The sequence below is a fragment of the Sturnira hondurensis genome, unplaced genomic scaffold (assembly GCF_014824575.4).
Source record: "Sturnira hondurensis isolate 20B ecotype Veracruz unplaced genomic scaffold, ASM1482457v3 Scaffold0000880, whole genome shotgun sequence".
NCBI lineage: Eukaryota > Metazoa > Chordata > Mammalia > Chiroptera > Phyllostomidae > Sturnira > Sturnira hondurensis.
Genome location: NW_028073511.1, coordinates 633,053 through 660,400, shown reverse-complemented (window position 1 = coordinate 660,400; position 27,348 = coordinate 633,053). Strand labels below are relative to the sequence as shown.

General features: G+C 52.4%; 1 protein-coding gene across 3 annotated transcripts in view; it reads left to right on the top strand.

Annotated features, from left to right (window-relative positions):
- Positions 1-27,024, top strand: part of KIF6 (kinesin family member 6) — a 427,352-nt gene extending 400,328 nt beyond the window's left edge. For 2 of the 3 annotated variants that reach the window (XM_037052020.1, XM_037052033.1), the window contains 6 exons: positions 5,837-5,921; positions 7,565-7,700; positions 8,698-8,795; positions 17,674-17,781; positions 19,116-19,222; positions 25,828-26,442. In XM_037052020.1, coding sequence (XP_036907915.1) covers positions 5,837-5,921; positions 7,565-7,700; positions 8,698-8,795; positions 17,674-17,781; positions 19,116-19,222; positions 25,828-25,838 — 545 coding nt within the window. In that variant the 3' untranslated portion in view covers positions 25,839-26,442. Of the gene's footprint in view, positions 1-5,836; positions 5,922-7,564; positions 7,701-8,697; positions 8,796-17,673; positions 17,782-19,115; positions 19,223-25,827; positions 26,443-26,581 lie in introns of those variants that run through there. The other variant, XR_005067343.1, reaches the window with a different exon arrangement.
- The last annotated feature ends 324 nt before the right edge of the window (positions 27,025-27,348 follow it).

The following is a 27,348-nucleotide window of genomic DNA, read 5'->3' as shown; positions in this document are numbered from 1 at the left end:
TCAAGGAGGTGGGTACAGCAGGCTGGCCCTGGGCGTTCCGGGGTCTGAACTTGGAGAGGGGCAGGCGAGCTGCAAATGCCAGGTGGAGTGAGGATGCAGGCCACGGTTTTGTTAGGAAAGGGCAGCTTTCAAAGGCCAGCACTCAGGAAGAAACTGAGGCTTTCTCTCTGCCCAAGCCCCAGATCTGAAAGGCATCCAAGGAAAAGAGCATCACCTTCGAATACCAAGGACAAGTCAAGACCAACTTCAATGATCTGCCCTGTGGCTTCCTTCATTATTGGATTCACTTACAGAGGAAAAAGCACAGGCTTTGAAGTTAGATAAAGCCAGTTCCTGACTTCAGCTGTACCCACCAGTGAGGTGATCCTGAGCAGATTACTTCTCCTGTCGGAACTCATCCGCAGTGGGGGTTGTGATAATTATATAAGACACATGGAGTCCCTGATCCATGGAGCAACCACACAGTGGATATCGTTATTCAGCTTTTATCCACCACCCACAAGGGCCGGTGCAGGCAGATCCAGCCCCACAGAAAGCGCACTTTCTCGCTGCGAACTCCGAGGCCCCTTTTCTCCACAGTGGCTCCCACAGATCTAGCAGGCGGGCAGGGCCCAGAGGGACACGCCAGCTCATACACCGCCCTCCCCAACCTTCGGCAGCTCTGCACCCGGCTGTATCCTGATGAAGCACTTGCTTTGAAACAGGGCTCGGAGCCTTCAACGGCGTTTCTTAACACGGGGTGAGCATCAGAAGTCTCCAGGGAGATAATGTAAAACGAGATTAATTAGCCACAGTGTTATTTTACATTTATTAATAACCTTGATTGTTGCTTAAACTTATCAGTCAGCTTTTCCTTTCAGAATAGTGTAATCCGATAATTCGATCCCAATATAGTTCATCTTGATTTTTTAAATTATGGAGTCTTTCACATGACAATTTATTTTAGGTTTGTATTGGCTGAGTGAGAGTACATGTGTTGTCTTTGTAGGAGATTTCCACTGATGGCACTTAAATCAACCTTATCAATAATATCATTCTGTTCCAGCATGTAATTATTGATTATTTAATTTAAATTATGTGACAAAGACCAAATGCTAATTTGCCTGTCAATTCTTCCCTGACTGTCTTGGGTTTTGCTTATTTAGTTGCTTTAGCATTTACCAAATAAATGCTTATGGTTATAAATATTTTGATTTAAAAAAAGGGTTCACGAGGGAACGTACAGGCGAACTCTAACTCAGTAGGTCTGGGTGGGGCTCGGCTGCCTGTGTTTTTGCAGACTCTGTAAGTGACCCCCGTGGGCACCCCCAGCTGAGAGACCCTGACCAAAGAAAGGAAATTCTGCACACCTCAGACATTAAATAACTGCACAGGAGAGTCTGTGTGTGTGTGTGCGTGTGTGTGAAGAGGAGTTATAGTGATCTCTCCAGTGCCTCTGAAATCACGCCAGGCGGGAGGGAGCACGGGGGCACACAGGAGGCTGGCCTTCCTGGCCAGGGGCCCGTCCTCCGTGTGTTGCTGGCCCCTGAAGACCTGACACTGCAGAGGCAGGGCCAGCCTGGGACCACGTGTGCCCTGTTTGAAGTTTCAGTTACTATTTCACAGCTCAGAGCTTCCTCCGAGTGTGACATTCAGATCCACAGCCACCGGCATAAAGCCCTTCCTTCTTGCTTTTGTGTTGCTTTGGAGCCGACTGCCCATACAGATTCACAGTGTGACCTCGGAGGCCACTCGGGGCTGTGACCTCCTGTGCCCCTGTCCCAGCCAGAACCCCATGCTTGAAAGGAGGGCTCTGTGTGCTCCTGTCAGGTGGCTGGAGGCCCTGTCTCTGGCAGCAGTCCCACAGGCACAGAGACCGACAAAGCCCAAACACTCGTTAGTAACTCCCTCCTCCTCTGCTCTTCTGCTCAGTGCTTTTATTCACTTCCCTTTAGTTCCCAGCCCCTATTTCTCGTCAGAAAGGCCAAGCAGCCAAAAGCATCAGATGCAGCCAGGGGCTGTCTCCTGGTGGGGTTACAGTGCATTTCACTAAGCAAACAGCAACTTGGGCAAGAGCCCCGTTTGGGTGTCGTGACCAGGCAGATGGCTTGTGTCCTGGGGGTATGCTGTGCCCTCATTCTGGCTGCCGAGGTTCCGTGCCCCAGCTTTCTCTCCTAGATCACTGACGGGTCTACAGCACGCTGGCGCCACCGCACATGAACTATTCTTCAGTTTGAAGTAGCTTTGTCTTGCTCAGCAAAAAAACCTGCTCGACTTAGCTACCAAAGGAATAGATCAAGCTATTCCTCTACTCAAAACCCTCCAGCTTCTGGTTTCTCTCCAAGCCAAATCCCTGACCATGACTACAAGGTCCTGTGTGATCTGGGCTCAGTTTCCTCACTGGCCTCAGCTCCCACCACTCTCTCCCTTGCCCTGTGTGTGGAGGGGGGGGTCAGAGAAGAATGGAGAAGTTGGAAGAGGAGTTTTAGTGATCGCTCTCACATGCCAAAATCACGCCAGGGAGAAGGGGCCACACTCTGACGTACTGGCCTTCCCACTGTTCTCAGATGCACCAGCAGACGCCCCTCAGGCCCTTTGTACTTGCTGCTCTACTCTCCACCCTGAATTCTGCACTCTGTTCTCGCTCTTCATTCAGGGCTCTGCTCAAATGTCCCCTCCTCAGAGAGGCCCCTGACTTCTTGCCTAGTATGGCTGCCCTCCAACCTGCACCCAGCTTTCTCTTTCCTTGCAGAAGCTCTCAGCCCCTGGCATTCCACCACAGACTCAGTTTTGGGGTGGTTTAATGTCTGCCCTCCACAGTAGGCTGCCCTGGCACAGGAGTGGGCCCACATCAACACTCATAAACATTTGTTACATAAGTGAATGGATGGCTAGTCCTGGATTCAAAGGCTGGCTCTGCTATTTGGTAGCTTTATGGCATTGAGCAAGCCACCTGGTCACCCTGAGCCTTGGCCTCCTTGCCTGGAAAACGGAGGTGATGATATCTGCTGGCTAGAATGACAAGAATGAATGAGGCAGCACAGTGAGTGTGGCCAAGGGCATGCCCCCCACACAGTAGCCAACATCATCTTCCATTCTTCGTCAGCTGCCTTCAGAATGCTCTCCCTGCCCTAGGCCCCTGGATGCCCTCAGGTTTCCAGCACACCCACAACTCTGACCTGCTAGGGGCACCTGCAAGGGCTCCAGGAAAAGACAGCCGGCCACAGGGTGGGGCAAGAGCCCCTCTCCTGCACAGGGCTCGGGGCTCAAGCTGGGGCAGCCAGCGCATCTCGGCCTCTGTCCTCCCTCAGCCAGGCCCGAGGCCCCTTGAGACCCCCTGGGGGCGGGGGGGACACTGGATGAGACTCCCCTGGACAGCCCCAGGAGCCCAGCCCCCAGTGTCCAGTCGTGCAGTGTGTGCCTGCAGAACGCCCAGCCAGTCCCCACAGAGGAGGGACTTCACTGGATTTCTAAGAGGTTGTCTTGGTGGGGTGCTCAAATGTATTAAAAGAAGGAAACAGATTCACAGCTTTTGTTTTTAAGAGGCTGGAAGATACATTTGCCCATTTCTGAAACTGTGAAGAGGAAATATTCTGTCCATTTCAAGTCCTACCGGTATCAGTTTGGTGCTAAGACACTTTCTTCAGTTTCTCACGGCTGACATTCTCCAGAGGACGAGGGCCAGTGAACACCGAGAGCACCGAGGGCATCCTGCCCGTGAACAAAGTAGGCGAGATGCAAAGAGCAGAAGGGCCGGTCCCTGTCGTGGGGGCTATGCTTGGGGCACGTGGCTACACGGACAGGCAGTCTGGCTCCTTGGGGCCAGTAAAATGCACCAGCGTGGGTGACAGTGTGGTCTTCTGTTGGGAAGTTTAAGAAACGTCTCCTGTGTGTCAACGATGGAGTCAGACGCTTGCTCCATCACTTTACAAATGACAGCTGTCACTTGACACAGGGATAGAAAGCAACAGGGAAGATAAAGGACAGAATCCTAATCTGCCGAACACACTTAACAATGAATTAGGTGACGACAAAAACAACAGTCAGGGGAGAATAAGCACAGGACAGAGTAAGGGCCTCTCAACAGACCGAACCCCAGTAAACGGGCACGTCGCGTTTGGGGTCAGAATGACAATCACACTGAGACAGGACGTGTTTTGACAGCCACTCCTAAAAACATGAGAAGTGTTTCCACTGACCTCAAGCCTAGCAATGGCCAATGGGAAGCTGACATGGCCAAAACCGTGACAAAGCTGCTGGGAAGGCTGCCTGGTGTCAACGTTCAGCTCTTCAGAACCAGCTCCGCCACGTACTAGCTGGGTCCCTGGGTTAGTCACAGCCCTTTCTGAGCCCCCAGTCTAACTGGAGTGAGACAGTAACGCCTCCCCTGCCTGGCTGTTTGAGAATTGACAATGAGACATGCAGAGCACTGGGCAGAACCTGGCATACGAAGGCCCTCGATACATGGTCAGGTAGTAATTCACCTGCTGTGGAAATAAAGAGCATGATCTTTTCACAGCAAGGAGAGCCCCTCTCTGCCCAGTCCCTCTCACACGTACGGGAGTGTTAGGTCCAGGTTTAGACTCTGGACTTAAGATCAGTTAGAAAGTCAACTGTCACTGAGACCTTGGGTGAGGGCAGAGTCAGCCTGAGAATATCGCTCCAGACATATGTGGTATCTTGTTGTTGTTGTTATTAAGATATTTAAAGAACTATCACATTAGGAGGACATGCTATACTGTTCCAAAGATCCAAAATAGAGGTGAAAAGAAGTTAGTGTGGCAGGCCTCAGCTCGTAGGGAAAACAGAGCTGCCCACAGTGAAATGTGCTATCATAGGAAGTAGTGAGCTCCCCACCAATGGAAGTAAGCATTTAGGCAGAAACCGAATGGCCGTGTATCGGAAATGTCATTGAAGGAATTTCTGAATCCAAGACCCCTGCAATCAAACAAACCCATGTGGCCTTGTGCAAGTTAACCTCTCTGACCCTCGGTGCCCTTCTCTGTAAAGTGGGAACAACACCACCTCAGGTAGGCACTAAAAGGATTAAGTCTAGTCATGTTCAGAGAAATCACCCAGCCCATAGTGGGTTCTGCCCTGCATGGAGTTGAAAGCAGGGCCTTCTCTGAGGCTAAAAATGCAGTGCAGCCCCACAGAGACTCCTGGGAGGGTAAGCAGACCTCACCACCCAGCCAGGAAAGAACAGGTTCCAGGTAACCACACCAGCCGGAGCGGGCAGCCCGGCAACCTGCTGTGGGGGTCATCACCCGTGGGGACACAGCCCTCCCCAAGGCCTCACCACAGTCCTGTCACCCTGTCTTATGGACAGCGCATCTGAGTGTGGGTCTCGGCCCTTGTTGCAATGCCTGGATGAATCAGGCTTGGGAACCACGGCTTTAGAGAGAAGTCAAAACCAGAAGACTACAGACTTCAGCCCCTCAGCTGGTGCAAAGAAAGACGGGAGCTGGTTTAATAACATCTTGGTTTGCAAAGGTCTCTGCACCAGAGGATGGGGAAGTGTGAGTCTGCATCTTCCCCGGGGACTCCAAGGAAGTGAGTGAACTCAATAGCAAAAGGATTAGTAGCCATGTGAGGAAGAATCCTCTTCCTCTGACAGACATTGGGCGTGAGGACAGCCGACCAGCAGAGTCACGGGAGCCTCGTGGGGGCGTCCATCAGAGCAGGGGCCACCATCCAGAGGAGGGGCCTGAAGTGGGCTCCCATCCTGAGGCCCCGGAAGGAACTCACAGGGTTCCCTTTCATCCATTTGGCTCTATCATCTGCCTAAATATCACATTTTCCCTTCACCTTTCTCCCCCATTGAAGTAAGCCATGAGCATTGATCTCCCTTCTCCAGGTATCTCTGAAAACATGGCCGCGCGCTCGGGGCCAGACCAGCTGGAAGAGAAGCTGCGGTCACAACTGGAGGAAGAAAAGACAAGGTGCCCTTTCTCTTCTCCTTGCCCACCCTGCCCCCAGCCGCAGAGGGTTCCCAGGGAGACTGGAGCTGCCTAAGGTCTAAAGAGTAGCTATGCCCGGATCACGCCTGGAGCTTCCCTGGGAAGTGGGCCTAGCAGCTGGGTCCTAAAACAGTTGGAGAAGTTGCTGCCCTTGAGGGGGAACCCTGGACAGGCGAGGTTGGGATGGAAGCAGAAGTATCAAGAAGGGAGAGCCCTTTGCTGTAGGCCCACTCACCAGCTCAAGGTCCAAGGCTGGCACTGCCGAAGCAACCAGCCTTGTCTGCTGCTGCCATCTAGGGGAGACAAGAAATATGACCACAGAGGTCTGCCTCCCTCACGTGTCTGCAAGCATCCTGAGAACATCATACCCCCCTGTACCCATTTTGAGTCCCCAGTGATTTCAATTACAGAGTGAGAAACCTCAGGCCTAAACAGACACATGGCGATTACTACTGGTACGCAGCATGGTCACAGAATCTTGCTTGTGACTAACACTTCGGTCAAGCTTCTTAGTTCATTCATTTGTACGTGCATTCAGCAAACGTTTGCTCTTTCCTCCATGCCATGGAGAGATTTGGGGAGACCAAACAAGTCACCTCCTTGCTCTCAAGGTGCCAATGGTATCATTGCAATACAGGCCACCCCTAGGCTGGCTAGGCACGTACCATGAGCAAACCTGTTCACCCTTGCCCCCACACCACACACACACACACACACACACACACACCCCTGCCTTCCAGGGACTTGAGGACCAGGTCCCGTGCAACTGGCGGGCAGGTCGCTCCTGATAACCATGTGCTGTTTCCTCCTGCCAACATCCTCCTTCCGGAAAGCTGGTACTGCCCTCCCGCACGGCTGCTCTCCACTCCCCGGGTTCACCCCCCAGGTGTCTGCTGTCCCCCTCACTCCATTTACTTTTCTCAGTTCCTTTCCCATCCATCCCTCTGTGTCTTTCCTGTGCCCCGTCCTGACCCCTTGGTCCTCACTCTCCACCTCAGGGTCGGCTCAGTGCTTCCCGCTGGACGACTTCTGACTCACCGCAGCATGCCCTACGCCCAAATGTGCGTGGTTCACACCCACTCGTGCACTGACAAGCGCGTTGCCCCTTCTGGTCCTCAGCACAGGGGCGAACCAGTGGACTGGGAGGCAGTGAAGACCGTGCTTCCAGAGCCAGACGGCCTGGGGCTCCACCCTGGCTGCTCTCATTGTTACCTCCGTGCCATGGAATAAGTTATAATACTTACCCTCTCCATGCCCGAGGTTCCAAAGCTGTGCAGCAGATAGGATGCATAACAGTGTCTCCTTCCTAATCCTGGGGAGAGGATTGAATGAGCGTATGTGTGTCCAGTGCCCAGAGCAGCAACTGCTTTTTCGCAAATGCTCCATAACGGTAGCTGCCACTCTGGGAGATGGTTGTTCATCTCCCACACGGAGGCCCGTGGGCCCCCTGGACAAAAATGCCCGGCTCTGCTCCTCTGTGGTGGGAGGACACCCTGGCCTCAGTGGGCAACTTTAGAGTCCCAATCACCAGCACAGTACTGAGGCACAGACGGGCAGCTAAAGGTCCATGGACAGCGCTTCCTGCCACCAGTGACTTTCAAGACTCTCCTCTGATGCCACTGCAGGTATAAAGTAATGTTCACACGCCTGAAGGCCCTGAAGGTGGAGATAGAGCACTTGCAGCTGCTCATGGATAAAGCCAAGGTGAAGCTGCAGAAGGAATTTGAAGCCTGGTGGACCAGGGAGGCCAGCAGACTGCAGGTACGGGTGCCTGGCCGGGCTCCTTGCTGCCCTAGCACCCGTCCTCCTCCTGGGGCCTAGGGACCAGCAGGGCAGCTGGGGAGAGGCAGACAGCCCCCACGGGGCTGCCAGGGGAAGAGTGTGGGGCTTCAACTCCCAGGCCCATGTGCCCTCAGCCCCAGCTCATGAAGCAAGCCCTCGTTTTAGTAACAAGAAATGCAAAGGTGTCAGCTCCGTGGGTCCTCTGTCCCACAGGGTGTCACTGACCTAAAAGGGACCAGGTGACTGCAACAGGGAGGATGGGGCACCCTGCTCCTGACGTGCCAATTCTGTGCTGCCACTGAGCAGTTTTACAGCCTGTGGACACACCCTGAGTGGGGCTGCTTCCTGAGTAGGGCTAGCTGGAAAGCAGTAAGCCTCATCAGAACACGGGAGGTGATTCAGAACTGCCCCGTGACAGCATCCTGGGGACACAGGGAGGCAAGTGGGAAATGAACCCCCCCCCACCATGCTCTGGGCGTTCTGCCAAGCCCCAGGTGAGCTGCAGTGAAGCCTTGTCCCCGAGCCCCGTGTGGGGGCGCGCAGGTCCCTTGTCCCCGAGCCCCGTGTGGGGGCGCGCAGGTCCCGGGGTGGGTGGCGGAGCAGCCCCCCACATGAAGTGGAGCATCTCTCTGGAACAAGGGAAGCGAAACCAGAAAGCACTTCTGGAGAATTGTTGGATCACATTTTAAACATGTTTTCCTAACTGCAGAAAGTAATACATGCTCAATTTGGAAAACTTAGCCCAGGAGAGCACAAAGAATAAATCGCACATTACCTGTTATAACCCTGCCACCCAAAATTAGTGTCTTAGGCCTGTCATCACACTCGTCACTACGCCTACATTTCCTTCTTCCCACCTATGCCACGTATGCGGATTCACGGCTGGTCTTTCCCCCTGGGAACTAAATGAAGGGCATGTCCCATGCCATCAGACTCAGGCTAACACTGTGAATGAAGCTCCTCCTTGGGCCAACAGGTGGACTCTGCAGCGGGGAACCCACTCAGCCACACGCAGCCCTTCCCCCAGGTGCCTGAATCTCAGCACGAAGGGCCCCGGCTTCCCTCCAGCAACAGGTAGGAAGACAATTCTGCTGACAAGGCTGGGGCCCCAAATGGCTCCTTCCTGCCCTTAGCCAGCTCTTTCTGCTGTAAATGGTGACAGGCTGCAGGGTCTATTCACTTTCACTGTTCAATCATCTGTAAATACGCAGGCTGGTGCCTTTTAGGCCTGTTTGAGCACAACCTCTCAGGCCTCCCCTTATCCTGACCGCCACAGACCCGCTGCCATGGCAACAGGAGAAGCAACTGACCACATAAGCCCTGGTCTTGCCCTGAAGAAGGGGTCGGCAGCAGGTGGGAATGGAGAGTAAGGAGAATAAGGGGTCAGCGTGGGAGGGGGCGGGGGAGAGGGAGGGGTGGGTGTCGGTGGGAGGGCAGAGGGGAGTCGGTCTGCTCTGGTAAAGACTGTCCAGCACAGAGTGAAGACAGAGGTGGGCAGCCCCAGTGAGGACGGCAGCCCAGAGCTGGTTTCCCCAAATGATGGCACAACCCAGCAGGGGCACCACCTCCCTGCTCACTGCCTTTTGAAGGCAGGTTCCTTCTGGTGCCATCTGCACCCTTATCTCTTTCCAACCACACTACTCAGGCGGCAGAGTCGGTGACTCTGGCCTTCGCCAGCCCCCAGTCAGACATTCCTGACAGAGGCCAGGGCAGGAGAGCAGCCTTCGTCTGGGCCATCAGGAGCGATCCTCTCACTGGGTTTGGATAGGGGCTGAGCTCTCTCACTGGGAAGGAGGGGGATGGGGCAGGTGTCAGACAGTCTGCTTGATAGGATGTGCTGGGAATGGCTCTCATTGGTCTTCTTCTCAAAACCCATGACCCCGTCAGACCATGAGGCAAACAGCAGGCAAGTCCCAATGTAGGGACGGTCTACAAAATACCTGACCTGTTCTCCTCAGAGCTGTCAAAGTCAGCAGACACGGGAAATGTCTGAGAAATTGTCACAAGTGTGAAGAACCGACGGAGATACCCAAGGGAGTTGGGGATCCTGTCCACCCCAAAACTCGCACGTGGGTGTTCACAGTGGCTTCGTTCATAATTGCCCCAAGACGTCCTTCAAAGTGTGAATGGGGAAACAAATTGTGGAGCATCCAGGTGATGGAATATTACTCAGTGATAAAGAGGCAAATTATCGAGCCAGAAAGACATGGAGGAAATTAAATGCATGTTACTGAGTGAAAGAAGCCAGTCTGAAAGGGTTAAACACTATATGATTCCAACTATGATATTCTGGAAAAGGCAAAACTATGGAGACAGCAAAAAGATCAGTAATGTCTAGGGGATGGGTGGAGGGGTGAAAGGATGAAGAGGAGAATGCAGGGGAATTTTTTTTAAAGACTTTATTTATTTATTTTTAGAGGGACAAGAAAGAAGGGAGAAAGAGAGAGAGAGAAACATCAATCTGTTGCCTCTCACAGGCCCCTAACTGGGAACTGGAAACGGCAACCCAGGCACATGCCCTGGCTGGGAGTCAAACTGGCAACCTTTCTCTTTGCAGGACAATTGTCAATCAACTGAGTGTCCCCAGTCAGGGCCACAGGGCATTTTTAAGTCAATGAGACTGTGCTGTGGGACCCTGCAATGGTTGGTGCATGTTATGCATTTCTCAAAACCCACGGAACACACAGCGGAAAGAACGAGCCCCTGTGTCACTGAGTAATAATGTACTGGTACTAGTTTATCAGATATAACAAATATACCATACCAATGAAAGGTGGTAATGAGGGGGAAACTATAAGGAGAGAGGAGGGGTTACATGGGAACTCTCTGTACTATCTGCTCGATTTTGTATAAAACTTCCCTAAAAATAGGCCATTCATGAAGAGTAAAAGGCCATGTAAGTAAACCACAGCGCTGCCCTGGGCCGTGCAGGCAGCTGGCGTCTGCACCTCCCCTGTGCCTTCCCCTGGGTCCCTGACAGCCTCTGGGGCACTTGAGTTTGCAGCCCTGCACACCTGCCCCCTTCCCCACAGAGGCCCCCTCCCAGAAACCCCAGGACTCCCCGGAGCATGCTTGAAAAACACACATCGAGCTGGCCCAGAGGCCAGAGCTGCCCCCCCCCCCCCCCGCGTCATTGCTCTGGCTCCCCTCTGAGCCCCTCCTGTGTCCTCCACCGGAGAATAAGCTCCCCACGCAATTTCGAGGCTCAGAACCGCTGGGTATTCCCCAGGCTCAGTCTGATCTCCGGCATAGCTCCTGCTGGTGGGACTATCCTGCCCAATGAAGTCCCGTCTCCAACTTTTCTCTTGTTCCAAAGACAGTGAATGAAGAAAGAGGGTGTGTGTACCTGTGATGAGTGGGCCCGTCAGGAAAAGCCCAGTAAACACACCCCGGGGCTAGGAGGTAGGAATAGACTGTGCCTGCAAAGTGACGTTCAGAACCCTGGATTTCAAGTGCGCATGTCAGATGGCTGTGGGAGCTTTTCCCCACAGGCAAGCCCTTTGAGGGCTGCTGAAGCACAGTCCCTGGGGTATGGCCCTCAGGCGTCCCCGGAGGTGGCAGCCACGCTCTGGTCCAATCGCTGGCCCTTGTCAGGAATAACCAACTGTCCTGAACAGTGTGTGTTAAGATGCCTGGACTGCACGTGGTCAGCACCCCCAAATTCCCTCCCACAGCAGGAGTTCAACACCAAAAACTACAGGTGGAAACGTCATAAACAGGCAGGTGAGAGGGAAGGAGTTCTGGCCAGAGCTCGGAAAGGGCGAGGCCTGGGGCGCCCCTCTGACAAAGAAATCACCTGCCACCTGCTTTATCAGCTGACGGAGAAGCTCACAAAACTCTGCCTGGTCACTGTGGCATCTCAAACACTGTCTGTGAATATCCAAGTGGAGGGCTAGTCTCTGATGTCCTTAAATTCCCCAAGGAGACAGCATTGACTTTCTTGTAATAATATCCCTTGCCATTCCCAAGGGCTCCCTGGCCCAGGCACTGAACAAACGTGCAAAGTATGTACTCTCGTTGTCCCCACCTTACAGGTGAGAACACTGGGCTCTGAGAGACTGATTAGCTAGCTCAGGGTCGCCCAGCTAATAGGTGCTGAAATGGGATTGGAACCCAGGCCAGCCAGCATCTGGCCGCCCCCAACTCCACTCCTCGAGTTGATTTCCACTGACATTAATGACCGACCTTCAGGGACACATGTACCTTCTGTTCTTTAGTGGGAGGTAGCATTTTCCTGCTTGTATTCTGTACTGTTTCATACAAATGTGCTTTCTTTATATTCTTTCTAACATCAGCCTCTCCTGCTTGGAACCTCTCCTCTCTCAATGTGTCCACATTCTGATTTTCCTAAGGCTCAGGGTTTGCACAGAGCAAATCTGTCCTCCCCTCAAAGGCCAGCTTCTGGCCTGGAGAGCAGACTTCCGTTATCAGCCCCACCATTTTGGTTGAGAAACCTGAAAGTGAATCCCCTCGTCGCACTAGTGAGAAAACTGAGGCCAAAGAACAGGGTGTGATGCTTTAAACTCTGGTTAGTAATGTGAAGAGCTACAGCTCACTCCAGAATTTCAGGTGCCACGTCGAGTGGCATTTCTTGCTTCCTTCCCACTCCTTGCCTCTCCTCCTTTCTCAGCTCTACTCCTCACTTCCTTCATTTTCCCATTCTTTCTTTCACTTTCTCACTCTACTCGTCTGCCTGCCCACCCTGATTCCCTTTCTCCCTCTTCTCCTTCTCTCATCCTCTCTGTGCTTCTTTGCCCTTCTGCCGTGTCCTTATCAGCAAAGGTTGCCACTCTGTATCGCTTGCCCATGTGTCCTTCATCAGGCCTTCGCCTGCCAGCTCTCTGAGAGAGTGCCCACCACAGACTAGGTCTAAGAACTAGCCCTGAATGCGATACCCTTCCAAAACCAGCTATTAGGATCGCGCTCCTGCTCCAGCACCCACCTCGTCTGAGAAGTAGGACCTATGCTGGCTCAGCATTCCTGGGTATTCCAATTCAGGATGATCCCTGGATGCGCCTGCTAAGAGATCTTTAGCCTTGAAGTTCAGGACCTTGGATTTCACAGGTGCCCAGGAGATCACTGGTGGTCACCTCCAAGAGTCCCTCCATTTAGACTTTCACAAAGAGTGTATTAAACAAATCCTCATCAGAGGTCTTTCGAGCAGCAGGCCCTTGGGCAAGCCAGCTCCCTCTTTGGAATTCCCTCTGTCTTCTGTAAGGTGCATCAGGGCCCCTCCGACACTGTTATTCTGTGAGCAGATAAATGTTCCAGTGCCACTGAGGAGCTGCTGGAGCGACTGAGTCCGGCTGGCTGTCTGCACCTGAGCCCCAGCGTGGCTGCTGCTGACGGACTCAGTTCGGGACAGGGGCTGCTCCTCGCCCCTCGGGTCTGGAGGAAACCCGATGTCATCACTTCCCAGGGGATGCTCAGGGCCTGCGGGCCCATCACGCTCCATTCACAACACTCTGATTGGCAACCCAGGAGGTCTAATTATAATTAATATTGCTGATTAACTTTTATTAAGAAAGATAATTAATTCTGATGACTGGTAGGTTCCCTCCAGAATACAGGTCAACATGAGAAATTAATTCGCTGTCCAAGGCAGGTTGGTCAAGAGAAAGGACAGAAGCATTTGCAACGTGAGGGTTCAGAAACCAGGCCAGGGCATCCGGCGACACTGGAGCAGCTTAGGAACAGAGGAGCTACTTCCTTTAGGAGCCCCACGCCTTTGCATTGTGCCATGCTCCTGCATGAGCTGGTTGAAGCACCAGGCTGGGCATCTGGGCCTGCAGGGGGGCCTGCCATGGTGTGGTCACAAGGCCCTTCTGCCCTGCCATGTCCATCTCTGCCCTCTCCCGTCCACTCCCAATTGGCCCCTGTGAACACTCCCTGGGATAGTAGGAAAGGATCCCCTGGGAAACCATCAAACTAATGAAGCATCTGTGTGCTAATGACTTGATCTTACAAGATTTGCTATGGCTTCCAAACTGACCTGGACGTGCGAAATGGAAAGCCCTTTCTCCTTCCCCTCTCTTGGCCTGCAGGGAGAACTCTTCAATTAGAGCTCTGACAATTGACCCCTATTCTTTAAAAAAAAAAAAAAGTGTGCACAGCCTGCCACCTAGTGGCTATCTCTGGTCCTGCAGCAGCCCTCATCAAACAACAGATCTTCAACTGGCCCACTCAGTGGAGAGTCTCTGGGGTGCAGGGAAATAAGCATCAGGGGGAAAAAGTCCCAGGTCTGATTTATGTTCCTGCTTGTTTGAACCACAGTCTTGAACCTGTGAAGGGCAGGCCCAGGGTAGGAAGGCCCGAGGCTGGAAGAGAACGGAGAGGGCAGAGGCTGGAGCTGTAGGGGAAGGGGCTGTAGTCAGGGGTGAGCTAGCATCAGGTCAGGCCTGGGGAGTTCCTTGGACTCTTGGTGCAGACTTGGCAAAGCTGGTGTACCTGCCTCTAACCATGGGTCTGAGTGTTCCCATTCTTAAACAGAGGGTTCTGAGCAGGTAATTTTTTAGATTTCTTCCAGCTTTGTTGTGCTGTTTAGGTGAGACCGGATCCAAAGCGGTCAGGAAGATCCCACCCTGCCACTGGCATCTGGGACAGCTCTGGCCGCTGGCCCTTTATCTCCCAGGGGGTGCTTCTGGGTTCGGCTATACCCAACTAAGAACCCGAGGTGAGGCCCTTGCACCAGACAGCCTAGTAAAATAGGCAAAAACGTATCTGTGTGAGCTGCTCATTCTGACACCTCACTCAGGAAACACAGCTGGCCTCCTAAGGGCAGCTGGTGTGGCCAGGGATAAGCCATGTGTCCAGCCTGCTCCTGCAGAGCACCAGAGTTGGGTCCAGTTAATATTGCATCAAGACTCAGCGCACGGATCCTGAAGCCTGACTGAGTCATGTTAGACCCAGATTCTGCCACTTCCAGCTGGGTAACTTTCAAAATTCCTTTAACCTCTTTCAAAATCTCTTAAACCTCAGTCTTCTCATGTATATGGTAGGGATAATGAGGCTATTGAGAGGATTAAATAGCAGGATGTTTGCAGAGCGCTTTCCCAGAACCTGGTGTGTAGACAGTGTCTATAAATGACAACTGTGATCTCGGTTATTTTTGTTCAATTTGCATATCCAATGCATGCAATGCTCTAACATGAAAATTATTGTATGAACCATCTGTTCTGGACTGAATGTCTGTGTCCCCCTCGCCCCACTAAAATCGGTATGTTGAAACTCTAACTTCATTGTGATAATATTTGGAGATGGGATCTTTGGGAAGAGAGTAGGTCGTGAGATGAAGCTCACTCTCTTTCTGTGTAAGGACACAATGAGAAGTGAGCAGTCCGAAACCCAGAAGAGGGCTCTCAGCAGCATACAGCCACGCTACACCCTGATCTCAGACTTCCGGCCTTCAGGGCTGTGAGAAGTGAATTTCACCCAGTCTGTGGTACTTTATTAGAGCAGCCTGACCTTACTCAAACAGGAATTGGTACCAGAAACGGGGTGCTGCTATAGCAAACACCAAAAAATGTAGAAGAAGCTTTGGAGCCAGGTGGTCTGTAGAAGCTAGAAAGTTTTGAACTACACAATAAGAAGTAGCCAAAACTATCATAAGGGTACTTTTTTTCCTCACCTGAGAAATATGTTTATTGACTCTTTAAATAGAGAAGAAGGAAGAGAGAGAGAAACTGACAGAGACAGAGAGAGAAACATCAATGGAAAGAAATATCTGTCAGTTGCCTCCCTACACTCCCTGACCAGAGATCGAACCTGCAACATTTTGGTGCATGAGATGATGCTCCCACCAACTGAGCCACCTGGCCAGGGCATAAAGGGACTTTTAAAGGCAATTCTGATGAGAGCTCCGAGAGGAAACAGAAGAGCTGTCGAGAAAGCTCCCATCATCTCCCAGAAGACAAATAACCATGTTCAGAATGTTGACAGAAATAGGGACGAATGGTAAAGACTATTCTCATGAGGTCTCAGACAGAAATGAGGAACATGGCATTAGACGATAAAGAAAAGGCAATCCTTGTAATAAGGTGGCAAAGAACTTGGCTGAGTTGTGTTTAAGTTCTAGTATTCTGTGGGAGGTAGAGCTTACATGTGATGAAATTGGATATTAGCTGAGGAAATTTCTAAGCCAAGTGTTGAAGGATTGGCTTGGCTTCTCCTGACTGCTTATAGTAAAATATAAGAAGCAAGTGATCACTTGCAGTTGAAATTATTAAGCAAAAAAGAACTAGAATGTAAAGACTTGGAAAATCTCAGCCTATTGTTATTGCAAAATATAAGGAAGTGTCTTCAGAAGAGAGCACCAAGGGTGTGGCCAGGTGACCATGAGGAGATGAGTGTAGGTGTGAACCAGGGACTCAGTAGCCACCCCACCAGGAACACTGACAGTGTGAACTGAAGAGGAGAAGCTGGGAAGGAATGAGGGCAGGCTGTTGGACTTCTTGGATTTCACAGGATGGGACCATAGAGCTATCCTGCTGTGAATATGTGCTATTCTTGAAGGCAATAGACGAACGACGCCAAAGGTGATTCAGAGACCTTCAGAGCTGCCCCTCCATTTCAAAAGGAGGGCCCACTGACTTGCTTTCCACAGGGCAAACAGCATTTGCCCAAAACCGGAGGAAAGCCAGCATCTAGCAGAACCATGAGAGCGTGACCCCTGCCCAGCAGAGCCTGGATGGCCTCCACCCCAGTGGGTCCAGAAGGCAGGACCTTGACTCTAGTGAGTCTGAAGGGCAGGTCGTCGAGCCAATGAAGATTCTTCTCAAGCCTTCAGAATCCTGGGGAGTTTGCCTTGCTAGGATTTTGTCTCCCCTGGCACCCATCACCCTTCCTTATTTTCTGTTTACCCTTTTGGAAAGAGTCTAAATCCAGTCCCATCACCGTGTTTTACAAGCACAAAGCTTATCTGGACTCACAGGTTCACAGCTGGAGGGCAATTTAGCCTCTGGACAAACCAAGAATACCCTGAATCTCACCTATAGTTGATTAAGTGAATTTAGATGAGACTTTGAACTTCAGATTTAGAGTTGGTGCTGAAACAAGTTAAGATGGCGGGGGGAGGGTAGCTAGGAGGATGGAATGAGTATATTTTGCAGGTGAGAAGGACATGAGTTCTGAAGGGCCAGAAATGGAGTATTATGGACTGAATGTGTCCTCCGAAAATGTGTATGTTGAAACCTAATCCCTAATGTGATAGTGTTTGGAGATAGGGTCTTCGGGAGGTGACTAGGTCATGAGGGTGGAGGCCTCCTGAATGGGATTGGTGCCCTTAAACAAAGAAGCCAGGGAGGTGCCTGGCTCTCCTTCCACCACGTGAACACAGGCGAGTCTGCCATCGGCTCTCCTGAAGAGGGCTCCCACAGAGTCACAGCCACGCTGGCACCCTGAGCTCGGAATTCGAGCCTCCAGAACTGAGAGAAACGGATTCCTGTTGTTTAAGCCACCCAGTCTGTGGTATTCTGTTACAGCAGCCAGAACTGACTAAGACATCTTTCACAGCTGAGGAGTCTTGGCCCACTGTCTGAGTCAGCTCAGGCTACCATAACAAAATCCCATAGGCAAGCTTAAACTACAGAAGTGTATCCACGTCTCACAGTTCCGAAGGCTGAAGAAACCCATATCAATGTCAAGAGAGAGTCTGGGGAGAACCCTATTCCTGGCTTGCAGGTGGCTGCCTTCTTGCCTTGTCTTCACGTGATGGAGAGAGCACTGGTCTCTCTTCATCTTCTTATGAAGACACCAGTACCAGCATGAGGACCCACCCTCATAACCTCATCTAAACCTGGTTTAGAGTCACAAAGACCTTACCTCCAGACATCATCAAAGTTGGGATGGCAATAGATGAGTTTTCAGGGGACACAAATATTCAGTCCATACAGTCCCTAAATATAGACACTGAATTTCTCTTTGTAAGCCTCCTCCCATACCTTCTCCTTTGTAGGTTTGGTTTTTACGGTGATGTGAGTGCCAGGAAAATCCTGCCCTCACCTTGCCCCACCCTGTGCAGCAGCCTGGAGCAGACCAGCACTCAAGCCTCCCTGGATGACAGGTCTGTGGTCTTCTCCTCCCTCTGAGCCTGGGCCAGCCCCTGCTGTGGGTAGATTGGATCGAAGTCGTCAGTCTGTTTCCCCCACAACCTGAGGAGGCCCTTGTCCAGGGGCCGCACAGAGAGAGCCCAGGCTAGTCTCCACTCTGCCACCCAGAATCCCCTGGAATCTCTCCCAGTGCTACTGGGGCCCTGTGTGGGCAGAGACACATCGTGTCTCTTGTGAATAGATGTACATGGGGCCATTAAAAGAAAGAAGAGCCAGCCCAAGACAGTCCCAAAATCGGCTACTAACTCCACCTCAAGCAGGGAAGGACACAGAGTTAGCAAGCTTGGCCCAAGTCCTGTGAGCCATTCATTCCAGGGTGAACAAAGTGAATCGAGCCTCTCCCCCGTGCCTGCCCTTTGCGCCTGGCAGACCCTTCTCTTCACCCAAGACGTCCAGGGGTGAATTCTGCCAGGTCTTCCCCCACCCCAGAGAGAACAGAGAAGGGCTAGCCCCAGCCCAGCTCCCTGCCCCCTGCTGTGATTCTGCTTTAGCACCTCTGGCTGAGTTGCAGCTGGAATGAGGATACAAAAAATTACTTGTGATAATTAATATTTGGTTGCATGTAATCCCCACTGCCTTCCAAGGGAGTGGAGACTGTCACCTGCTGTGTGGAGGGATGGGTGTGAGAATGGAAGCGTGGTAAAGCCAGGAGAGTACATAGCTCTGGATTTTCTTGAGGAGGGTTTTACATGAAGGAGTTGGGTGGAGAAAGAAGAGGGAGAAAGCCACATACATCCCTCCCTTTGTAAGGGGATTTCTGCACTTCTTACAAATCTCATCAGCCAGAGCCTGGTCACCTGGCCGCACTTAGTTGCAAAGGAACCTGGGAAATGTAGTTTTGCACTATAGCAGCTTCTTTAGCTAAATATTATGGTTCTGTTTTTAAGGAGAGAAGGGAGAATAGTTATCTCTGCCTCAGAAGCAACCAGCTAAGCCATGGAGGGGATGGGGACACACTGGGGAAGCATCCTAAGGCATATGACGTCTAAAGTGGGTGCTGAAGAAGATAGGTCCCGGGTCAAACGGGCTGGCTTTGGGTAAATTGGGGGGCAAGGGGAGGGGAGTAATGGTGAGGGGATGGAGAGGTGGGGAGAACAGGACACATCTGCACGTGAAGTTTCGCTGTGGCTCCCACACAGATACGGGGGAGGGAGTGAGAAAGAGGCAGATTCATTCTCATGGCGTCCTGGGGGACATCGGGTCACTGAAAATGAAAACGCACTTTGGAAAGGTAAGCACTGAGCCCAAACACAGGGTGTAGTAAAGTGTGACATGTGGCTGTCCCCAGCATCTCTGAGAAGCCAGTGTCGTCCATCCCTCTCACCGGAGACAGCCAGACAGATTCTGACATCCTGGCATTCATCAAGGCCAGACAGAACGTTCTACAGAAGAAATGTAAGTGCACCTTCCTCCAGGGCCGCAGGTGACCGCACTCTGCTCACCTGCCCTGGGACAGGAGAGGGGGGAGGCTGGGCAGGCAGTGAGGTGAGAAGGAAGTAGGAAGCTCCCTGCATGTCCCTGAAGCCACAGGCCTGGCCTTGCGGTCACTCCCTTGTGCCTGGACTCTGCGTCCTCCTGGAGAAATCCACAAGAGACAGTAACAGAAACCCCAAGCCAGGCGAAGAGCGTGACCAGCCCAGCCCCGCCTTCCCTGTTTGGCAAAGCATCTCTTCCTCTTCCAGGTCATCATCTCCCTTTAATCGCTGTCCCCAAAACCACCTCTCTTTGCCTCAGGCCCCACCCAACAGAAGGGGGCTGGAGGGGGGGGTGGTAACTTGTGGAATCCCTGGCTAGAAATATCAGTCTCCTGCTGGGGAGTGGATCTCGCCAATGAGCTGTAGTTGTAAACACTCCTACTAGAAGGCCCAGGCCTGAGGGCACCATAACAATTACGGAAAACATCTGTGTGGGTGCCAGACGACAGGAGGAGAAAGCCAAGGCCCTTCCTGGCCTCACCACTGCCCCCCCTTCCCCTTGGCAGGTGCCCACCTGCCCAAGAGCTGGACAGGCCGCCTCTTCTCCTGCCTTCCCTCTCCCCAGAGACACACAGGCGAGCCTCAGGGCCTCGCCCCAGCCTGCTTCTACTCTTAGCCTCGACCCAATGATCCAAGGTTACTAGACAGGCTTAGCATTGCTTTCACATGTCAACAGGCTCCTTGGTGGATAAAATGACAGACCTGGATCCTATAAGGACTGAGACCTGCCCTGAGGGGCCTACCCTTGGCTTCATGACCAACTCTCTGCCCTTTAGACTGTGGGAGGTTTGCACAGGAGTGGAGCACCCCCAGCAGAGGTTGGCCTTTGCCCTGTTGTCCTCATCCGTGGCAAGCAAGCTCCCTCACCAGGATGCTGGCCAGTTACTGTCCTCTGCTCCCCACTGGACCAGCGCCATCAACACCGTTGTCAAATCTGGTCTGAGCCCTGAGACAGTTAGGCTCTTCCACTAATCTTGCCTGTTGCCTCGGTCACGTAACTTGCTTTCTCTCATCCTCAGTTTCCTTGTCTAAAAGAGAAAAAGGTGCCCTGGCTGGTGTAGCTCAGTGGATTGAGCGCAGGCCTGCGAACCACACGATCACGGTTTGATTCCCAGTCGGGACACATGCCAGGGTTGCAGGCCAGTTCCCAGAAGGGGACTCACGAGAGGCAACCATACATAGATATTTCTCTCTTTCTCTCCTTCCCTTCCCCTCTAAAGACAAATAAATAAAATCTTTAAAATAAGAAAGAAAGGAAAAGGAAAACATTGAATTTTGATTCAGTGATCTCCAAGGCCTCATCTATCCCCAAAATGCTCTATTGACATGTGTCAGACACTGAATAGTTCTGCGCAGCCAGTCAGCGAAACAGCACTATTTACTGGGCATCTTGTGTAGGTCAGGTGCTGTACCAGTGCAGTGAGCTGTACCACAGCAGCGAACAAGACAGAGTGCCCTCGACATTCCAGGAGGAGGGAGGAGATGTGAGGAACACATCAACTGATACATCAGATCATTTGAAGCGCTCATGAGTGCTGTGAAATAGCTATAATATGTAATGTACAGCACAACAAGGAAGTCCACTTTTAGCCGGATGGATGGGGGAGGCCTCTCTGGAGAAGAGAACTTTGACCCGATGGCTGAGCAGTGAGAATGAAGCAGCTGTGTGGTGTTCTGTGGGTGGGAGGTCCATGCAGAGAACTCGGAGAGTGAGTGGGCCTGAAGGGAAGGAGCTTTGCTTGGTCACAGGATGGGAAGGAGGCCAGAGGTGGCTGGGGGCTGAGCAAGGCAGCAGGACCACACAAGTCTTGTGTAAGGGGTTTGGCTTCTATTCTAAATGCAGTGAGAACTCACTGAAGAGTTCAAACCACGGCAGGTTGAGCTGTGACTGCTGCTTTGGAAAGCTCACTCTGGCTGTTGTATGCATGGGCGGGGGGCTGTAGAGGGCCAGGAGGAGCAGTGATCAGGCTCCTGGGAAGGTCCAGGCCAGGGATGGGGGCAGCCTGGACTTGCCAGCGAATTGGGTATGAGATGTGAAGGAGACCGGGGAGCCAGGAGGGCTTCTGGGCTTCTGATCTGAGCAGCTGGTGATAGGATGGTGGTGTCATATTCTGAAATGAAGAAGACAGGGAGGAGTGGATAGAGAAGGAAGGACCTGGAGTTTCAGATGCCGTGTGAAAGCCCAGAAGAGATGAGTAGGCAGCTGGACTTGAGTCAGGAGCTCAGCGGGGAGGTCTGGGTGGTGTGGAAAGCTGCTGCACTGTGTAAAATCCCTAGTTGCTATGACATTTATTGTTGGCTGGAAGACGCAGCCAAAGACCCTGAGAAGGTGCAGCCAGTGCAAGAGATGGGCCAGTGGGTGAACAAGTGTGATGACCCCAGACAAGTCAGCCAGAGAGCATGTCGCAGGGTAGACAGGCCAGGAGAGTACGGTGCTACTGAGAGGTCGAGTCAGCAAGGGCAGAACATGGACCACTGGCCACGTGCATGACACACGGTCCTGGACACGTGTCCTTTCAGGCCAGGAACTATGAGGATAAAGCCCCCGTGGCTGCAGGGGGGAGGGAAGAAGGAGGGAGAGGAGGCAGAGACGCCTCTCTCTGTGAGTTTAGGTGCCTCTAAACTCACAGTTCAGTGAGTGGAGACGTCTTTTCGGGGAGTCTGCCTGTGAAGAGGGGAGAGGGGGCTGCAGCTGAAGGAAGGCGGCATAGAGCGGCAAGGATTTTGTTTTTGTTTTAAATGGTTTTGAAGACGTTTATCTACTGAAAGGAATGGTCAGTGAAACAAAGGAAATTGATGGTGTGGAAAACAGGACCAGAACTGCAGGAGAACATCTTTTGAGAAAGTACAAGATATAATTTCCAGGCCAGGTGGAGAAAGAGGTTGGCTTTGGGGGCAGGGAGGCCCCTCCCCAGAACAATTCATAAAAATCAACGGCCATTTCTCCCATCAAGAAGTCCACAAGTGAGCAAGACTTTTGAGTTACCTTTACTCACCTTTTTTACACATCACAGAGACTTTTTCATCCACCCCTCTCAGAAGAGAAGAAACCTGAACCCAAGGTCTGAGTCACGATGCTGTCTTCCCGCCACACTCGACGATGCAGAAAAGCTGGCCTGAAGGGCAGGACTCTTATTAAAACGTGTACAGCACATTACCAGTTATACATCTTTTATTTATATTATTCCATCTGATGCTTTCAGCACTCCTGTAAGGTATACGGAGCCAAGAGTGTGACCTCCCTTTGGACAGGTGAGGACACGGATGCTCACAGAGGTTGAATAACTCGCCCAGCAAACACATGGCGGAGCCAGGAGAGCCCAGGATTTCTGCACACTCTCCACCGGGCCCCGCGGTCTCAAAAGCCACCCTTCCCTCGGTGCTGGTCTCTGGGCCTCCACCCTCCCTGCAGCTGGGGAGCTTTGTTCTCCAAACAAACAGCAGCCTGGAAGTCATTCATCAAAACAAGCAAGTTCAAGGGTTCAATTTTTATTCTTAAGGGAAGAAAAATAACCCTGGGTTCTTAGTGACCATGGGCTGCAAAGGAAGCTGAAGACAGGATGACAAAGGTCCTCCCCCTGCCAGGTCAGGGCGGAAAGGCCAGCAGGTGCTGCCTCTCTGGCCGCGTGGCAGATGGCGCCAGTCCCACTGCGCGGCACTGTCTACACAGCCCACTTATCAAGCCTGCCTGTCAGGCAAACACACAGGCCGGGGCCCAGGCACCTTCCCCGGCCAAAGCAAACACTTCCCTCTCCCCTGGGCTCCCTCCGCTCTTAATTTAGGGGCCTGTGTGTCTGGGCTTTTCAGGAGTGCTCATTATGGGGAATTTGTGACTATCAGTCTGGGAACAGGAGCCCAGAGAGGGTGATTTAGCATAAGCCTCCCACTGGCTCTTAGACCTCGCCAAGGCCCATGTGAATCTACCTGATTTAGGGTTCAAGGAAAAGCTGTGGAAAGTTTGAATCCCCGCCAGGGGCAGCTGTGGACAGGTATATATCTCCCATAAGAGGGGTTAGTCGTCCATGGTGCCAAATCTGCTGTTTCTAACTACCAAGGATGGCTTTAAAATCTGAGAAAATGAGGTTAAATCCTTTCTAGAGTGTTTTTTTTCTTTAATCTTCCTCATTTCTTGAGATCAGAAGTATTTCCATCTGGACAGGAACCTCTGTGTGACTCCTGTGACCACGATGCCCGTTTCTCCGGTTGGTGCCAGGAAGAGGCTCCGACCGGGCGCCTCAGTGTCCCCACCGCCCCCACCCCGTCATCTCCACTCTAAGGAGTCTCCAGCTTTCTCTCTCTCCTTTGTTCTGGAACCTTCCCTGTGGCATGGAAAGGACACGGAACTGGGAGAGAAGAGGCTTAAATGCAGGGGCTGTCTCTGCCTTGTGTGGCCCTGGCAGCCTTTCTCTCATCTGTCAAATTCAGATTCCCCCTTTGCCCAGCGGTCAGCCTCTCCCAAATAATGACCACAGATGCCAAGCGCCAGGGTGCTGTGGGTGGGGCAATTGGCCTCTGTGGTGAAGTCTGGCCCACGTGGTGAGGTGTGATTTTTATTAATGGTTTATCTGTGGCCGCAGATAAACCTCCACTCTGGGAATGTACAGTCACAAAATCTGAATATCGACTGACAGCTCCACCACTTAACTGGGGCTCATAAAGTAAAATATGAAGTAAAAATGGTGCCTTTTTTAAAAAAGATTTTATTTATTTTTAGACAGAGGGGAAGGGAAAGAGAAAGAGAGGGAGAGAAACATCAATGTGTGATTGCCTTTCACATGCCCCCTACTGGGGACCTGGCCCGCAATCCAGGTGTGTGACCTGATGGGGAATCAAACCAATGACCCTTCGGTTCACAGGCCCGTGTTCAAACCACTGAGCTACACCAGCCAGGGTAAAATAGTGCCTCTTATTTGGGGTCGAGAACCATGTCTTGGAGTGCTACGCCCTCTGAGCCCAAGTCTGTGGCTTTTCTTCTCCACCCCATCCCCACCCGTCACCCCTGCACGCAAGTGTCTTGGGAAGCCAGTGAGAGTCCTGGGGTGACAGCTGGCTCTGTCTCCACACTGCTGGCCCAGGCTGCTCGGTCAGTGGTGCAGAGGAAACAAGACCAGAGACTTGGTCAGCAGCCACATGGCTGGTGGTGCCCTGTACCTGCCCTCGCCAGTCCTTGGAACAGAGACAGGAAAGCAGTGGGTCTCAGCCCCAGCTGTTCATCAGAATCTACTGAGCCCACCCAGAGATTCTGACTTCATCAGTCACAGGAGTGGCCTGGGCATCAGGATTTCCACAGGCCCCGCAGGGGTTTCTAACCAGCAGCAGGGCTGTGCGCGAAAGGTCCAGAGTGACTGGGACACATCGCTGTCGTATGCTCTGCTGTGCCTGCCTGTCTTCCATCCTGTCCCAGGGTTGCTTCAGTGGGGACAGCTAGGAATGATTTAAAACTGAAGATCAGCTCTGTGAGCAGTGAGGCCAGCCTGGGGGGCTGCACACAGAATTCGATCTGAAGGACCAAGGGCTCAGAGCCTTGAATTTTTTTCAACCTCATCCTCCCCACTACCTCCCACATTCAGTGTGTCACAGAGAATTACCGATTCTTCTTCAGCACCATCAGGCCGACCACACACCCCCTCCCCACCCACTGCTGGGCCCCCGTGGCCACACCGGATGGTTGCAACGGCCTCACCCCTCCAGCTCACCACCTTCTGCAGCTGCTTTTAAACACTATGTTCATTACTCCACCCAAAAATCGTCAGAAATTCCCTTTCACTCTTATTGTGAGAGCAAAACTTTAAGCAGATTAACTGCATGTCACTCATACCAGTTCTCCTCACACCTTAACGTGTCACTGAAACTAGAGGTTTTGTTAAAAAGCAGGTTCTGGTCCAGCGAGTCTGGGGAGCAGTGGGGAGGGGGGACAAGATTCTGTGTTTCTGAACAAGCTCCCCAGAGATGCCCATGCTAATGGTCCATGGACCACTGGGAGAAGCCAGGAGCCATGCTGGCCACTTTGCTTTTTCCAGGTATTAGGAAACAAGGAAAGCAAGGCCCAGAGAACTAACATTATTGTTCCAAAGTTACAAGTGTCACAGGTGGGGGACCATCCTGGCTAGAACTCAGGAGCTCTGGTTCTTAATCCAGAGAACCCATCTCTGTGCCCAACCATGGGAGGTGACAGGCATGGAGATGACGTGTTTGGGGGGAACCAGGCTGGCCTATAACAAATATCTGGAGCAAAAAGAAAGGACAGAATCTGTTGGAGAATGAAGTAGGTGTGTCCCTGAGAACCACGGGGTGGAAAATGAGTGTTGGTTCTGGCTCAGAGACATGAAACTGGCAAAGGGCAAAGAAGACTTCTTCCTTCAGAGCCTGGGGAGTAAATGAAGCCCCTGGGAGTCAGGCCTCTGAGAAGTGCAGGGCTGGACACCCAGGGGGTGGGGCCTGCGTGGCCCACCCCTCGCCCTTCGGTCCCGGGTGAAGTCGGAGCCTCCTTGCACAGCCTAACAAGAACATCTTGTCTCCTTCCAGGTTTCCAATAAGTGTCCAGCAAGAATGGAGGACAGATGAAGGCTCCTCTTCTCACTCACCCTGGCCCCAGAAGTGATCTGGGGGCTGCTGGGAGCAACTAGTGACTTTAATTTCAATGGAGGGGGCTGTGTTTCTTTAGGGGTGGTGTCCTGGAGGCTGCCCACAAGGCTGGGGCCACCTGCGCTGTGGGTGCTGGAGCTGTAGGCCAGGACGGGCAGTGCCAGGGTGCTGGGATCAGGACGAGGGGTTCAGCTCACTCGTGCAGTGGTCGTCTCATAGATGGCGGTGACCCTTTTAGATTATAAGTGGTGCCATCATAATATAGTGCAGAGACACTCACGGTGGTGGGACAGGGGGAAATAACAGTCGTTTTTAGCTATTCACCAGCCTACTTCCCTGCCCCTCCCCTGGTGTAGAAGCCCAGGAATGGCCAGGGCAAGCCAGGTAGTAGGTCAGAGTCAACAACAGGGCAGTGGGAGGCAGGGCATCTTGGTGACCAGTTCCAATCTCTGAGACCAAACCCTGCACCATCACCCCAATGCCCTGATGACCCCTAGGCAGTGTCTGAGTGATCTGTGTCTCCAGGGAGCCCTCCACCCCGCAGGGTCAAAGGACACCACAGAGCAGTGGACAGCTCCCAGGAGCTCTACAACATGGGCACCGTGGGAAACTACAGGATTTGAGCTGAGACTCCCACTCCCACTGGAGAAACNTCCCCTGGTGTAGAAGCCCAGGAATGGCCAGGGCAAGCCAGGTAGTAGGTCAGAGTCAACAACAGGGCAGTGGGAGGCAGGGCATCTTGGTGACCAGTTCCAATCTCTGAGACCAAACCCTGCACCATCACCCCAATGCCCTGATAACCCCTAGGCAGTGTCTGAGTGATCTGTGTCTCCAGGGAGCCCTCCACCCCGCAGGGTCAAAGGACACCACAGCACCCACAGAGCAGTGGACAGCTCCCAGGAGCTCTACAACGTGGGCACCGTGGGAAACTACAGGATTTGGGCCGAGACTCCCACTCCCACTGGAGAAACAGTTGCCGGGAGTCTTGTCTCAGGCAGCCCCCCTACATCCAGGCCCTGGCTCCCGATGCAGGTCCAGCGGAGGATGCCCAACCCTTGGGAGGCATTGGGTGGTGGCTGCAAGGGCGGGGGGAGGACTGGCACCTGGAAATGAAGCTAACAGAATAAAAGTGCTCGTCCACTGCCCCTGTTCTCTCTGTTCTATAGGCACAGGACCTTGAAGAAGACAGATCCTTGCATTTGAAAGCTGGACAGGCCCTTAGAGCTCCACTAAGGAACACTCTCATTGACTTGATTAGGAAGCTGAAGCAAAGGGAGGCCCTGGCTCACAATTATATAGCTAGTTAGTGGCAAAAGCGCCCACCTGGGGGGGCTTCCCCTGACCACCTCAACTAGAAGTACCCCCTATAACCCATGATTGTTTTACCTTCTTCATCACTATCTAATATATCATCTTTATTGGCCTATATTTTTATGGCCTGCACCCCCGACCCCAAGATTA